Source organism: Mchenga conophoros, linkage group LG7, assembly GCF_057382185.1.
Source record: "Mchenga conophoros isolate Kocher_MC1m ecotype Shallow Benthic linkage group LG7, M_conophoros_male_GT1.1, whole genome shotgun sequence".
Taxonomy (NCBI): domain Eukaryota; kingdom Metazoa; phylum Chordata; class Actinopteri; order Cichliformes; family Cichlidae; genus Mchenga; species Mchenga conophoros.
Genome location: NC_140532.1, coordinates 64,418,044 through 64,435,373, shown reverse-complemented (window position 1 = coordinate 64,435,373; position 17,330 = coordinate 64,418,044). Strand labels below are relative to the sequence as shown.

The window sequence follows — 17,330 nt, the reverse complement described above, 5'->3', positions numbered from 1 at the left end:
GTGGGGTTAAGAGGGGGTAAAGAATGCAATCCAGCAAAGCATTACACCCTCTCGGCGTAGCCTGATGATATGCACAGCTGTCCTATGAGCAGTAAGAATGAACCCATGCAGATTTAACCCCCAGCAGGTGGTTTGTTTAGAGGATGAAAGGAGTCATACGAGGGGAAAAAATGATGGAAAACTTTGAGCTGAAACCCTTCATTGGGGTCTGTGGTTTTAAAGCTTCTGACATGTAATGAACACTTGGTTTGTTGTCAACGGTTTGCAAAAAGAAAGTATTTGAATGACACAGGAGCCTGAGACTTTTTACAGCAGACTTTACTTTTAGCGGACGTTACTGGAAAATTGCTTATCAATCAAGAATTACTGGAGCAACATCTGACTCACATTAAAATGGAAATACTCCAGCTTCCTGCTTTCAGGCTGCACACAGATGCTGTATGTAAGAGCTCAGTGGACTGTACTGCACTATACACGGTTTTCTCAGCTGCTCCTTTCAACGCAGATTTAAAGTCAGAGGCAGTAATTCAGCACGCTTTGATAGTGACGTTGATATTCTGTTTGGTCTGTTTAGAACTAGTATTGATATTTGATTTTGTCTTTAAATGGAGTTGAAAATTCAGACCTGTCAGTCTATATAATGACACAGAAACGTGGTATACATTTGGATCAGTTCTCAGTTCTACCCAAAGCATTTTTTAAAATATGTAAATGGTGTGAAAAATACCTATTTCTATACTAATAACATTACATCAGTATTGTTGACCACTCTGTGATTTGTCAAGTAAAAACTGCGTAAACATCTGCTTATTAAACATGAGAAAAGGCCTCTTTGTGCAGCCGCTAGCAATTTTAAATTCGAGTAAAGAGTTTTTTATAGAGGAAAATGGATTATAGAATACTTTACTTGGATGCTTGGACGTTGGTATGTATATGTGCAGGAAACACTGAAAAAGCACACACATCAATGTCAACACCGGGTAACAGAAAAGTCATAGACATGTTTCCACCTACTTGGAATCACATAAAGACAACAATGCTGGAGCTGAAACATCAGTGAGTTAATTGATTTGGTGGCATGTTTTTAAAGGACAACTTGAGGAAATTCTGTGAGTCACGTGTCTGCTAACTGAAATTTAAGGGTTTCAGATTGTTGGACAACTTAAAAAAGACATTTTATAGATGTTGCAAGATTACAAGCGTCCTCTGACCTCTATGAACAAAACATCTGGAAAATGATCTGCAGATGGCTAAATAATAACACGCGTCGACACATTTTTGCCATTCTTTGTAAACTGGATGTGTTATGGTTTTCTCGTAGCACCTTTAAATTCTCTTACCTGATAGATCTGATTCAGAATTTTAATTTTTGCTCGGTAACCTTTTTTTGTCCAGTACTCTAATCTTGGTCTGTTTCTGATGTGTCCTTTTTGGAAACCCCCTCAAGCTACTGTGTACCCAGCCCAGATTGATGTTTGGCCACAGATTACTCCAGTTTTCAAAGCCTGAAATTGTGTCGTGGGAGTCGGTCAGAGGTCTTGCTGGGACAGGCAGCCCTCCTTCCCTCCAACCAAACACTCCTCCAGTGCCTTTTCATGAGACGCAAGCCAGATGCTCAGCTATTAATCATAGGCCTGTGTGATGGAGAGGGCGAGCATATGCAATGTGTATGTTTGGACTGACTGTGCTCTTTGTCAAGTAAATGTTTGTGCAGCTTCTGTGCCGTCAGTATGGGAGAAGGGAATGGAAAGTTGGCACTGTGAGGACCGAAATAGAGAGATTTATACTTGAAGGACGCACTGAGCGAGGAGGACAGAGGAAGAGTAGATAAACGGGGGGTGGGTGAGAGAGAAAGTCAGCAGGAGATGGAGAGGAAATGTTTTATTCCCTCCATCTGAAAGCTTTTCATGCTGGCAGATCAGTCTCTGACCTTTCCCCTTACAGACAGTGAATCTGCTTTATTATCTGCACTGCATCCATGTCTCTTCAGGCCATCTCAATATTGTGTTCAGTGCATGCACATGCTTTTATACATGCGTTATGTAAAGTCCTTTTTGTCATGTGTTCAGCTGGTTGTACTTAGAAAACAGTAAGATTATATAACGTTGCTTAACTTGTGCTTTTGTCCTCAGGTGAGTCTGGTCTCGGGAAATCGACTCTCATCAACTCCCTGTTCCTGACTGACCTCTACTCTAAGGACTACCCTGGCCCCTCCCACAGGATTAAAAAGACTGTTCAAGTGAGCTTTTTCAGCTTTTTGCCCAGTAAATGAATCCTATGAAGTCTAGGTCACCATTGATGACAAGATCGGTAACCTTAACTATAGATGGCACAACACCACTTTTTTATGACCGATATTATAAATTTGGATATCTGCCGATACCGTTATGAATCCGATATAGTGTATTTTTAATCAATAAAACAGTTTTTTAAATATCTTGCTGCATTTTGTATAAATTCATACTCAAGTTTTAAAAAAACAAAAACACTAAACCTATTCTGTTATACCTGTATGCAAAAAATATACTGCACCCAAATATTTCATAGTTCAGCAACACTGATCAATCTAATAAACTTAAATCCTCCATCCTCCCTGTTCTGGTATTTTAAAGAGCACTTAGCAGAAATATTAAACAACCTAACTAATAGGGTTGCAAACTCCCAGCAAAAAAAATAAAAACAGGGAACCACCCTCCGCCTTGTGATGCTTTATCGGCGTAATCAACCTTAATTTAATGCACGCGTTATTTAAAAAAAATGCACAGAAATCAATTATTTTTCTACAATAATTAAATAGATTCAACATCTTTCTTCAACAGAATTGCAGACTGCACAGATGGTACCTTCCCAAAGGAAAAAGTACTATTGCTTACTAGGGTATATTAGACTTAACCGATCATTGATCAGTTTCATGATCGAAGTAGCAGCAGGAGAGGGAGGGAGAGAGGCAGTCGCTCCATATATCGGTTGTTAAGCTTAACGCTGGAATGCTTTACAAACATTCAGAGATGAACTTACACACTTGCTTTACTTCTCTCTGGGATCACTTTCTCGGAGATGAAATGCCGGGTTGGTAGCGAGGCTCCAAATGCTCAACCAGATCGCTGAGAGGTCTCACACGCCACAGCCGCTCTATCATGTGACACATACTGCTCGACGTGCTAAAGTTATGAGCGGAGTTACGCCATGTCACAAGTTTTGTGAGGTGCTTTTGTGATATTTAATGGATCGGATTACATTTTTTATTTCTCTCAGATATCCGATCCAGTAATTTAAGTTCGTATCGGACCGATACGTAATATTGGATCGGTCCATCCTTAACCTTAACCCCTGTTTCCTTTACACTTTACATCACATGTGATTTCTGGGTTTTGAATTTTGTTTTATAACTAAAGCACATTAAAACAATACTTTTTAACTAAATGTACTTTACTTTCTTTTAAACACAGGGTTAGGTATAACCTAATAACCCATGGTAGTGTTAATTCTCACCCTAACCCTATATGGGTCAGACCTCAGTTGCCATCAGTTCATTTTTAGCTTCGGGTCCAGTGTAGAGATGTTTTGAGTTTTTGTTAATGGTCTCTGTACAACCCCATGTCTTCTTATAGTTGATAGTCATATAAACAAAGGCACTATATGTGCTAAGACTGTGAGATCACCATTCACCGTTTTCCTGCAAGAGTTTGATGCTTGATGTCGATTTCTTCTACGTTCTAAATTCCAGCAGCGACAGCAAATACTGGGATGAGGATTAGGAAACCATGAAATGAACAGATGTCTTACAAGAAAGTGTTGTTTCTCAAGCCAGTTTGAAGGAAAATAACCTTGTTAATGGAGACATTTTAAGTCCTCCCACAGCCGTTGCTCAAGGCATTTTGTCATTTACATTCCAGTGTCAGTGATATCTCCTAATATCTAAAAACAAATTCTTCACGTAGTACTCATTCCCTCGGAAAAATTATGATTTCTGGGTGTTAAAAGTAAGCATCAGTGTGACCACACCATATGTTAGGAGCCCCTGAAAGTAATCTCATTCATTCTGGCCAACAAAAAGTGTACTTGAGCGTGAGGGGGAAACTATTTGAATTTGGTAGTTGTTTTGGTGAGCAGTTCAAAGACCCTTGTGGAGCTCGTGGTTAGGTCTCAGTGTTTGCAAACTCGACCTCTGTGTGTGAGGCCAACCTGAACTATAAAGTGTAAAGAAAAAAAGTCAGGTACAGTTAAACTTGATGGAATGCAGGTTGAATGTTCACCTACAAAGTAAAAGTTGTGCCGTTTTGGATGATGTTGAAATTTCCTCAAGAGTTGTTGAAAAGCTCAAATCTCTAATCTGAGCTTAAACACATCCCGTATATGTAGACGTTAGACCAGTTATTAAATCCAAGAGTTGACTTTTTTTTTTGCACCAGCACGTTCAAAGTCTTAACTGGTGTCTTCAGTAAAAAAAGAAAAGAAAAACATGACAGATAAGCACAGGCACTGAAAGGGATGAAGTTTCATGTTTTCTGACAAATTAATTGAGAACATCTGGTCTGGTCATTCTGAAGGCTTTTCTTGCTCCTGCATTATCAGCCAGGTTTGTTAAAATTGACATGTTAGTAGGGATGGAAGGCTAAGAGGGGAGCAGGATTCTGCTGGGGAGGAAGAGAGTATAATGGAAAAGGAGAATGAGAATGCAGGATGGAGGAACTACGAGGCAAACAACAACGCCACTGGACCTAGTTTTGTCCTTTTATGGTAATGGCAAATTGAAGTGGAGGAGGGAGACTGTGTCTGGAGTAAAAGGGGCAAAGGAGAAGCAGTTTGGGAAAGAGGAAAAAGCAGAAGATGGAGATGTGGGACAGTGTGATGAACTAAGACGGAAAGAGATGAGATGGTGGTGGCAGGAGAAGACGGACAGAAGCAACATGGCGATGAGTGAGGAAAAGGTGGAGCTTTGTAAAACTAAAGAGCATATAAACCTCGAGGAGGGTGATGGGGTAGATGTGATGAGGGGAGAGACAAAGAAAAACAGAGGATCAGGGCTGAATTTCCCCCTTGGGTCTGAGAGGGTCAATAGCAGGGCAGGAATGTTCCCATGAAATGTAACACCCTCCCACCCCACCCTCAACCACTACTTAAAAGATGAGAATTCATCTCCACACGCCGCTTTGCACTATAATTCGATTCCCACTACCATATTACTTATGAAGTCTTAAGATTTCCATATAGGTATGTCATAGGGGAAAATTCCATATACTGGGATTAATGTGAACTTAACATTTACAACTCTAAATGGGTGGCTGGCAGCTGAGTGGGTGAGAGAGGTTAAAATGTTAATTGAGACAAGTTAACCGCCGTTTTCGCTTTACCGTCTTTGGACTTTTTTTTTTAAATCAGTGTAGGTGAACACTATTGTATCATTCCAATGTACGTTAGCTAGCACCATCTGCAGAAGAAAAAGTCCCCATGAAGTGGCAGTTGGTGTAGTTGTGTGAAGCCTTTGGTGGATGATGAAAGTGAAGACAGACAGGAAGTGCATGGGAAGGAATGAAGCAAAAGGTTGGAAAAGTCAGGATTAAAAGCAAACACAGTTGGATAGCAGATGTTTTACTTTGCCAAAGGCACAGACTCGGCAGCATTTTGGAAAATAGGGACCTGTTAACTCACAGTAAGCTAACCGTAAGCCATATATTCCAAGATGGAGAAGGCTAAGGTATCTTTATATCTGACTTTGACTCTGATAGTCGTCCTGGTCACAGAAGGTTTTGCTCTCCAAAACTCGTAACAAATGAGCACATTATGTCAAATGTTGTCTAAATGCAAGGAGGTACGCAAGTCAAGGCTGTGGATCAGGACGGGTATAGACAATCTCTGAACCAGAAAATAGATTTTTGTGCATTTACCATTAAACAATAATTATTAAACTGGACTTAAGTTGATGTTGACTTTTAGCCTTTGGCAAATTTTAATGCTTTATAATGCCAAGTTACTCATTCCTTTTTTTAAGTTCAATGCAGCATGGAGTGCAGCTAGAGATAACCAACCAAATTTATCTGGCAAAACGGAGATGACTGAGTGCCAAAGATGTCCAAATATAATCTCAAGTTAAACTTATGTCTCTGAACCTAAAATAACAATGTTGTTCCATTCAGACCGAGGTGCATAGAGGTGCCTTATGTTATAGAGCAGGGGTGGGCAATTCCAGGCCCCAGGGGCCTGTGTTCTGCAGGTTTTAGATCTCACCTTGGGTCAACACACCTGAATCACATGATTAGTTCGTTACCAGGCCTCTGGAGAACTTCAGGACATGTTGAGGAGCTAATTTAGCCATTTAAATCAGCTGTGTTGGTTCGGGGGACACATCTAAAACCTGCAGGGACACCGGCCCTCGAGGCCTGGAGTTGCCCACCCCTGTTATAGAGGAAGTAGTTTTTTGTAGGAAGTCACTGATACGTCACACCGAATTTAGTCAAGACGGTGCTATTCATAAAATATGGCAGGATGATCCAGTCACTTTTTACACTTATTAGAAAACAGACCTGAGATCTGTGAGTCCTTGGGTCAGCTCTCAGTCTCTTGAGTAAACCCATTTAAACCTCTGCATTTTATGTATGAAGTCAAAGGCAGACTCGCAGTAAGATACAGACTTCAGATCTGAAATCTGTATGTTCCAGTATCAACACTATTTTGGGTTTGCAATGCATCTATAATACATACTATAGTCTGGGAAACTGAACAAACTCTGAGATGGTTTGCTATTTCAAATTAAAGTAAGTAAAAATCTCAGTATCTACACTTCTAAATCTGTCCTGTATTCTTTACAAACTGACAATCGTTCAGTCAAAGCGCTGTGTATTTTCAGCTTCTTTTCTTTAAAGTTTGCAGACTCTTTTCATTTCCTCATTAGGTTTAAATTTCTCCACTGCATCAATTTGAAAGTCCTGTTCATTTTGTGACGTTCGATTGTACTGCACACTTGGCCTAAATTATAAATGACAGGAGCCGCTCAGGCAGCTGTGATTCTGCATCTTTGTGCAGGTCTGTTGTGATCCAGACGACGCACCAAGGCGGTGCTAAATTTACTCTGTTTTGATGAGACTGAAAACATTAAGAACCTTTTGCTTCAAGCTTTCTCTCACTCTATTGCGCTCATCATACCTCATGTGAGCCCCATGAGCGCAACGTGGGCAAGCAGGCTCTCCTCCAAGCAGCAGTTAGTGTGCATACGTTGGAAAGGAGCCGCTGTGGTCTGAGGCTGAGGGGGAGAGACCGGGTCAGAGTATTTATATTGCAGAACAATCTCCCATGTTTTGTCGCTCGCTCACATTCCCCACAGATCAGATTTCTTTTAAATGATGGTGTTGAGGCCGACGGCATTTTTGAGGTTTTCTCCCAATCTGTTTTTCTTCACAGAAACAGTGGAAATGGCAGATTTGGTTTTGAGAAGGGCTGACATGTCATGCGCAAACACTTACAATACAGACACAGATTTAACACACATGCCTGGCTGCACAATTAAGGTCAGATGTGTAAAAAATATATATATATTTATGTATATATGGTCAGCTGTAAAGCCAGACAGATTATCTGAAGGTTTGTGGAAGCTAAAGAATGTTTGTGTTACAGTGAGAGGGCTGTAGTTTGACTTAAAGGGGCGATCCTAAAATAACTACATGGTCCTGTGAAACTATGCGACGAAGTGGGGGAACAGCTGGCGAGCTTCAGGAAATGGATGGATCTCTGGGACTGAATGGGAACGTATGTGACTGCAGACTATGATGAACAGTTTGCAGTGATGGCTTCACTTTTTGGCATATGTAATTAAACATTAAATTAAAATCAGCTGCATTGAGTGAACACCCAAACTCAGTGTGCATACATGGCTGTTGTGTAAAAAGGCTTTCATACAGTGACATATGCACTCATGGCATGCTAGAGTGGATGTAAAGATGGGAGAAGAAAAGTCTAAACGCCTTTATCATCTGCTGGACTCTCCAGTATGTGTAATAAATATTATTTCTATCATAAAATCACCTTTTGGCTCAGCTTAAAAATACCCCCATGCTCTATTTTTAACCATGTTTAACTATTAAGACAAATGGGAACTCTGCTGTATTTGTTTTACTTTACATTTATTGACAGGATTCACTAAGTCACATTCAGTGGCAGATCAGCTGACGTAAGTGACACACACAGCCTATTGGCAAATCGCACATTGGGTGCTCTGTTTAAGTTGGTTTAGAATGCCAACGTGTGCTGGGCAGTTGCCGAACTCTGAGCTCCCCTTTAAACTGTGCGCAAACCTTAGAGTTGCAGTTTCATTGAGGTGCTGTTTTCAATGGAACTGATACCATGCACAGTAAGGAATTTGAGTGTAGTAAAGTTCAGGCACACTTCAAGGACCAGTTTAGCTGTAATCAGCTGATCTCGATGCCAGCACATAGAAGCTGAAGGCTCAGATGGTACATTTTTACACATTCTTTTGACACTACTCTTCATGTTCAGCATGCCCGCAGTTGTTGCGTATGTGCAAGCCTCTTTACAACCCATCATCACCCAGGTCCTTTCACGCCGTATCTCGCTGAACCACTGTCATAATCTGCTGTCACTGATGTCTGTTTTGTTCTGTGCTGGGTCGTGCAGCTGCTCTCATTGCCTCCATGGAAATCGAACTCTTCTTTGGAAGACAGTGGTTTTGACTTAAGTTGACACACACACACACACACACACACACACACACACACACACACACACACACACACACACACACACACACACACACACACAGTGCTGAGAGGAAGAAAAAGAACTTCACTCGTATTGTATAGAGATGGACCGATCCGATATTACGTATCGGTATCGGTCCGATACTGACCTAAATTACTGGATCGGATATCGGAGAAAAATAAAAAATGTAATCCGATCCATTAAATATCACGAAAGCACCTCACAAAACTTGCAACACGCCGTAACTCACCTCAGAACGTTAGCACGTCTGAGCAGTATGCCTCACATGATAGAGCGGCTGTGGCATGCGGGACCTGTCGGTGGGTGCTCTGGATAGCATTTGGAGCTTCGCTAGCAACCCGGCATTTCATCTCCGACAAAGTTATCCCCGAGAGAAGTAAAGCAAGTGTGTAAGTCCATCTCTGAATGTTTGTAAAGCATTCCTGCGTTAAGCTTAACAAACGATATATGGAGCGACTGCCTCTTCTTGCTGCTACTTCAATCATGAAACTGCTTAACGATCAGCTGATCAGCTTTTCTGTCGCGAGTCCGTCTCTCTAGTTTGCTTTTGGCCCACTTTGCACCAGAAAGAGGAAACCAGCGGCTGAACAACAGCAGCACGTTTAAGCTTGATAAGCTGTTGTTAGAATTTATTTAATATTACTTTCTACTCCAGGATCTTTTTCTACGTAGCTGACGCTGGTAACTGTGCAGGGGCGGATCTAGCAAAGTTTAGCCAGGGGGGCCGATAGGGCATTAACAGGGAAAAGGGGGCACAAAGACATACTTTTCTTTCTTATTCTCATTTAAAATGTCTAGCTTTTAATAAATAATTATCTGACACCCAAAGTTTTAATTTGATGCAAAATGAATAGAAGTCCATTACTGTATATAGTAACTATTAAGTCTAATATATATACCCTAGTAAGCTATAGTACTTTTTCCTTTGGGAAGGTACCATCTGTGCAGTCTGCAATTTTGTTGAAGAAAGATGTTGAATCTATTTAATATTTCTTGAAAAATAATTGATTTCTGTGCATTTTTTTCACACTGCATCAAATTAAGGTTGATTACGTCGATTAAGCATCATGAGGTGGAGCGTGAGGGGTGGTTCCCTATTTTTTATTTATTTATTTTTGTTGTTGCTGGGAGTTGGAACCCTATTAGTTAGGTTGCTTAATATTTATGCTAAGTACTCTTTAAAATACCAGAATAGGGAGGATGGTGTAGGTTTAAGTTTATTAGATTGATCAGTATTGCTGAACTATGAAACATTTTTTTTGCATACAGGTATAACAGAATAGCTTTAGTGTAGTTGTTGTTTTAAACTTGAGTATGAACTTATACAAAATGCAGCAAGATATTTAAAAAACAGTTTTGTTGATTAAAAAAACACTATATCGGATTCATATCGGTATCGGCAGATATCCAAATTTATGATATCGGTATCGGACATAAAAAAGTGGTATCGTGCCATCTCTAGTATTGTACACACACTCAACCAGCAGATCGGTTTCGGCTGTGTGGGAGGACCTGCTGTGCAGTGTATGTAGTCCAACATGTGTGGGCAGATACATGCTGTCAAATTATATTTTGAAAGTGTGAAGTTATTGCAGCTAATGGAAACACTTTATAAATACTGTAAGGCAAGGCTGAGATCCCAAGAGTTCTGAAGGGTGTGAATGTTTGTGTTTCAGGTGGAACAGAGTAAAGTTTTGATAAAGGAGGGAGGAGTCCAACTAACCCTAACCATCGTGGACACACCAGGGTTTGGCGATGCAGTCGACAACAGCAACTGGTGAGGATTGCCCACGAAGACATGCACAATTTGATTCTACCAAGCAATCATATGCTCTTTGTTGTACAGTGCACTCTCTCTGACATCATCTTTCCATGTTCCCAGCTGGCAGCCTGTCATTAATTACATTGACAGCAAATGCGAGGACTTCCTGAATGCTGAGTCGAGGGTCAACCGCAGGTCCATGCCGGACAACAGAGTCCACTGCTGTCTATATTTTATAGCACCATCTGGACACGGGTGGGTGCTGCATAAGATGATATAATAAGATGCAGATGTAATTAAGAGACATGAAATGTTCGAAAGGTGGCAGTGATGCTGTCTGCATATAACTGGAAAGGATGTACTTGAGTGTCTGTCTGTCTCATAAAAGAGGAGCCTGCCAGCCAGTATTTGTGACCCACATACAAACCAGTTCTGCTCATGCTCAGTAGAGTTTCCTGATCTCCATCACTGAATCACTCAGAGTGGAGACTCGCAGCAGCTCCCAGGAACAGCGCTTTCAACTCAGACGTGCCATACTGTCTTACGTTAGCGTCCGTGTGTGCGCGCGCACCTCTCAGGCTTTGGCGATGGATCTAAACCTGCAGAGTTGATTGGCATGCAGTGTGTTTAAAATAACACTAATTTGTTAAATATTTCAGCAGCCCAAAGCATAAAATGTGTGAAACATGTTGCTGTCTGTGAATGTCAAAACACACTCTGACATTTTCTGATCATTTTAGCTCAGCTTTAAGTGCCTCCATGATGCACCTTAACTGCATTGAGGCAGTGACAAAGACAGGAAACCTGTCTATGAAAATAAACAGTCTTCAATCGATCGTCCAGCAAAGTCGGGCTCACTTGTCAGATCAGCTGCAATTTGTGCCATCCTACATCAGCTGAAGGCTCAGCGGATTCCCTTCTAGACATCAGGTGGGCAAGTCTCACATGGGTTTTTATGTTGAGGCTGCTTTACCTGTTGTTTTAGTTGTTCAGCAAGCAATTTAGAACCCAACTTCACCTCAGGACCACATTTCACATGGTTTCTGTCTAAATCAGTGTCATATTATTATCATTAATGCCAGCTCTATTCTGTGCTGGGGCCTTCCTGCTACTGTATCCTTTGGTTTTACAGTTATACAGAAGGAAGGATATGGAGGCCCCACAACACATGTTCCAGGTATAATTTACTCCCGACAGAAATGACAATCTTTCTTGAATTATGAGAAAAGCACACAAGCAGTTGAAAAGTTCATTAAATGTTAAATAAGCCGGTCTTATCTCTCCCCTTAAAGTGTAATCATGCACAAAACGGTCTGTTCAGGTATTCTGTTCCTGCTGCCTCCAACATAAAGAAAACGGTGGATGCTTTATGCTTTTCTCCTAACCATCGAGAAACAAGCATTAGTACATGGTTGAGCAAACGACAGGTCATCCTGCAACTGGAGACGCACATTTTGGTTTTCTTTGTTAAACAACTGCTGCAGTTTGTTTATCATCAATAACAGATCAGATTTTAACATGTGAATTTTACAACATAAATGGTTCTGCCACACCACAGCTTCTTGTATTCTTTGAGCAGTGTTCTAAGTTTAAAGTCAGAGACAAGTCAGTAAATTGTCCACTTCACTGAGAAGATGCATCACTTAATTACGCTTTTACTATCACCCCAGAGGAATCTGCCTACATTTCCAGCAGACTCTTTACCACTTTTAAATGATCTGCAACAAGCTCCAGAAAGCCCGTTTCCACACTGCTGCCTCCAAAAGTCACTCACATGTGGCTGTAAAATGTGAAATCCTATAAATCCTGCTTTAGAAGTAAACTGCATACTTATTTCCAGACCTGTCCTCTCTGTGATGTTTTAGTTCCCCGGAGTAACTACAAGAGTTCTGACAGTGAGTCCAGCTTTCTGTAGACAAAGTGCCGCTCATGCTGGTTTGATTAATCGGTGTCAGTGTGTGGGAGATTTCGGATTTTGACTTCACAGAAATGCCCTTCGAGTCTCCTGCTCTAACCAGACACTCTGACTCCAGTGTTATCTGGGGCTGCCTTCACTCCAGCTCTCCTCTGGTGCAGCAGCATTATATCCAAAGCTGTCCTCACTCGCTGAGCCGCCCAGCAGCTGTTTTGCTGGCCTCTTTCATGGGACAACTAATTCAACTCAACACGCAGCAAAAAGCATTTGCAGATATATAAAGTGCTTTCATGTAGACAGTGGTAATCCATTGAGCTGGCAGAATAATAACTGTATTATAGTTTTGAATGCAATGCTAAACTTATTGTGTGCGATTCTATTTTACGTTGAATAGTTTTCCCCAGAAAGGTTAAACTACATAATGAGCCTTTAACCTGCACATTATACAGGGGGCTATTTAGTATTATACTCCATTAATTTACTATCAGTCCACTGGAACACTGATGTAGTGGGCTGACAGCTAACATTGTAAACAAACTGAGAGAGAAAAGGAAAAATTAATGATTACTGCATTCACGACAGACCCTCAATGTTTGTGATGTGATTAGGAATTTCACATAAGGTATTTCCCAGCTATATTTTGGAAAGGGGGCCTCAGAAGGATCAAGGTTATGGACTCTGTAGCATGAGGAGTGGATTCTAATGGTCACCTTGAATGCATTTCTACTGTGGTAGCCTGGAAGCATTTGGCTTCTCTATTTTAATCTGACTTCTATTGTATGTCATGTACATTGTACAAGAACTATTACAACAGTGTTTATATTGTATACTTAAATGTAAAATGACAACAAAGTAGACTCTGAAGCCATCGCAGTGTTTGTTTTGTTGTCCTCATGAGAGGATTGTATTGGACTCTGTTGTTCCGGTCAGTTGTTGGCAGTACTGAGTAGTGGACTTGCTTTCTAAGTAAGTGTTTTCTGGTGTTGCTCACTGAGGAAGAGTAGAGGCTGCAGCAGAGAGGACAAGTGCACATCCTTTAGGATTTTGGCTGAAAATTTGTCCAACATCTCTAACACAAGTCACTGCACCGGCAACTGAGAGTGTCGAGGACGGTCGCCATTTTGAATTTACATTCAGAAAATGGCAAAAAAACAAGAAAATCTTCCACTCCAACAGCTGATAATACAAATGTGGTTTGTTCTGTTAGGACTGACTGTGTGCCCGCACAGCTTGGCATTCAGAGGTGAAGACCCTGTGGCTCCCTGACAGTCACTTGCTGTGGGCTACATGTATTGTACAGTTTTGTGTGGCCCTCTGCTGGTGACCCACTGAACTGCTCTGAACTAAAGAGGCACACTGTGGTATTTTCTTTAGATTCAGTCTTGTGAGTTGATTCCTCATTCATGTGGTGAGTCACGCAGCCAAATACAGCTGCTGACCCACTTAAAATAATGTAATGCTATTCAACCACAGCTTCATGAACTGACACATCAGCCCCAATGAACTGTATATAATTTACAGGGAGTGCAGAATTATTAGGCAAGTTGTATTTTTGAGGAATAATTTTATTATTGAACAACAACCATGTTCTCAATGAACCCAAAAAACTCATTAATATCAAAGCTGAATGTTTTTGGAAGTAGTTTTTAGTTTTAGCTATTTTAGGGGGATATCTGTGTGTGCAGGTGACTATTACTGTGCATAATTATTAGGCAACTTAACAAAAAACCATTCTATCTCCCTCGGGAATTTTCTGCCGTTTACATCTGCGCTGTTTACATTCCACCAGATGCTAATGCTAAGCTAGCGTTAGCACAATTGAGCAGCAGCATCAATAACAGCCTGGTAGCACACCCGGACAGTGTCTTTATTGCGGCTGGGGATTTTAACCACGCGGACCTGAAATCTGTACTTCACAATTTCCACCGTAATGTGAAGTGTGCTACCAGAGGAGATAGAACGTTGGACCAGGTGTACACCAACATGGCGAATGCGTACAGAGCCCAGGCTTATCCCCACCTGGGTCTGTCAGACCATCTCTCCCTTCTGCTACACCCAATATACACACAAAAGATCAAGAGCACTGGGATTACAACCAAAACCGTGAGAACATGGCCGCAGGATGCTATTCCGATGCTTCAGGACTGTTTCCACTGCACAGACTGGGATGTATTCAAGGTGCAGGACACTGACAATCGTGTCGCATTGGACAGTTACACCTCCACTGTCTTGGACTACATCTGTTTCTGTGTGGACAATGTAACAACTTGGAAACGATTCCGTGTGTTCCCTAATAATCCACCCTGGATGACACACGGAGTTCAACAACTTATTCGAACAAGGAACAACGCTTTCAAATCCGGGGACCAGGAGGCATACAGTGCTGCCAGGGCCAACCTGAGAAGAGGCATCAAGACTGCCAAGCAGCAGCACAGGAGGCGTATCGAGGCCAGGTTTGAGAACAACACAAACCCAAGGCAGGTCTGGGAGGGCATCAGGGCTATCACGGACTACAAAAGAAGAACACCATCACCCTCAGCCGACAGTTCTACTCTGGCTGAGGATCTAAATCTCTTTTATGCCCGTTTTGACAGGGAGAACACCGACCCTGTCCTGTCCCCTCTCCCCTCAACCGACCCTGCTCCGGTCCTGAGCACTCATGAGCTGAGGCGTGTGTTCCGGAGCATTAACACCAGGAAGGCGGCCGGGCCGGATGGAGTGCTGGGCCGGGTGCTAAAAGACTGTGCTGCGGACCTGGCGGACGTCTTCACCTCTATATATAACACCTCGTTGTCCTGTTCACTGGTACCATCCTGTTTCAAAGCAGCAACCATCGTTCCCATCCCAAAACAGTCAAATGTCACATGTCTGAACGATTTCAGACCTGTGGCACTCACCCCCATTCCCGCCAAATGCCTGGAGAGACTGGTCATTAAACACATCAGAGCTGCTTTTCCACCATCCCTGGACTCGCACCAGTTTGCATACAGGGAGAACCGGTCAACCGAGGATGCGATCGCCACAGTGCTGCACACATTACTGAAGCACTTGGAACACAGGAACACCTATGCACGGCTCCTCTTTGTAGACTACAGCTTGGCTTTTAATACCATCCGGCCATACAAACTCCGTCCCAAACTCCACCAACTGGGACTTAACTCCTCTCTGTGCAACTGGATTGTGGACTTCCTCACTAACCGTAGACAGAGTGTCAGAGTGGGTAAGAACACCTCTTCCACCCTTGTGGTCAACACCGGTGCCCCTCAGGGGTGTGTTCTGAGCCCTCTGCTATACACTCTCTTCACCCATGACTGTATTTCCTCCTGCGCGTCCAATCTCATTGTTAAGTTTGCAGATGACACTACAGTGCTCGGACTTATATCCAACAATGATGAGACAAACTATAGGACAGAGGTGCAACAACTAGAGTCATGGTGCCACGACAATAACTTGGTCTTAAACACCAAAAAGACCAAGGAGATCATTGTAGATTTCCGGAAGAGGGGTCATAACAACCATCTGCCTCTCTTCATTGGCAGTGAGGCGGTGGAGAGGGTGAGCAGTTTTAAATTCTTGGGGGTAACTGTGACCGAGGACCTGTCCTGGGGCAACCATATCACCTCAGTTGTACGGAAGGCCCAACAGCGCCTCTACTACCTGAGGAGACTGCGGAGCGCACACATTCCCAGATCTCTGATGTTGAACTTCTACAACTGTGCCATCAGCAGCGTTCTGGCGTATGGATTTCTAGTGTGGTTCCCCAGCTGCACCAAGGCCGATCAGCAAGCACTCCAGCGGGTGGTGAAAGAAGCTGGCAGAATTATTGGAACAAGTCTGCCAGAGATCAGTAATATCTTCCCCACTCGCTGTCTGAGGAGGGTGCACAGTATCCTGCGGGACCAACATCACCCTGCGCGCCACCTTTTCCATCTGCTGCCCTCAGGGAGAAGGTACAGGTCTATACAGGCCAGAACATCCAGACTGGCCAACAGCCTGTATCCACAGGCTGTGAGGCTCCTGAACTCTCTGCCCCCCTCTCACGGACAATAACCATATCCAACTTCTTAATAGCAATGAACTGGTCTGCATTGGTGCATCATATCTTTATTCTCTTCCCCCTCCTGCCCCCCCCCCCTCTTTCTTAAATAGATAACTATCATATCTGATATCATATCTCACAGTACAATAATATTGAATGGGTTGCATTGTTGTATTTTGTCATGTTTCTCAGGTCTTTGTCTGAATTTCTACGAACATTATTGCTAAGGATTGTCTTATTGCATTGGAGTCACACTGGGTTAAATATGTACACTTGGGTTTTAAGGGGTATTTATTATTTTCTTCTTTTTTTTGGGTTGTATGGAAGCCCCAAACGCAATTTCATTGTTCTTGACAATGACAATAAATAGATAAATAAATACTAAATACTAAAATACTAAAACAAATATATACCCATTTCAATTATTTATTTTTACCAGTGAAACCAATATAACATCTCCACATTCACAAATATACATTTCTGACATTCAAAAACAAAACAAAAACAAATCAGCGACCAATATAGCCACCTTTCTTTGCAAGGACACTCAAAAGCCTGCCATCCATGGATTCTGTCAGTGTTCTGATCTGTTCACCATCAACATTGCGTGCAGCAGCAACCACAGCCTCCCAGACACTGTTCAGAGAGGTGTACTGTTTTCCCTCCTTGTAAATCTCACATTTGATGATGGACCACAGGTTCTCAATGGGGTTCAGATCAGGTGAACAAGGAGGCCATGTCATTAGTTTTTCTTCTTTTATACCCTTTCTTGCCAGCCACGCTGTGGAGTACTTGGACGCGTGTGATGGAGCATTGTCCTGCATGAAAATCATGTTTTTCTTGAAGGATGCAGACTTCTTCCTGTACCACTGCTTGAAGAA

At 42.2% G+C, this 17,330-nt stretch overlaps 1 protein-coding gene across 3 annotated transcripts in view; it reads left to right on the top strand.

Annotated features, from left to right (window-relative positions):
* LOC146571526 (septin-7-like) overlaps nucleotides 1-17,330 on the top strand; it is a 69,442-nt gene that overhangs the window by 33,369 nt on the left and 18,743 nt on the right. For all 3 annotated transcript variants that reach the window (XM_085280776.1, XM_085280775.1, XM_085280777.1), the window contains exons 3-5: nucleotides 2,133-2,239; nucleotides 10,410-10,510; nucleotides 10,616-10,750. In XM_085280776.1, the coding sequence (XP_085136902.1) occupies nucleotides 2,133-2,239; nucleotides 10,410-10,510; nucleotides 10,616-10,750 (343 nt within the window). The remainder of the gene's footprint in view (nucleotides 1-2,132; nucleotides 2,240-10,409; nucleotides 10,511-10,615; nucleotides 10,751-17,330) is intronic.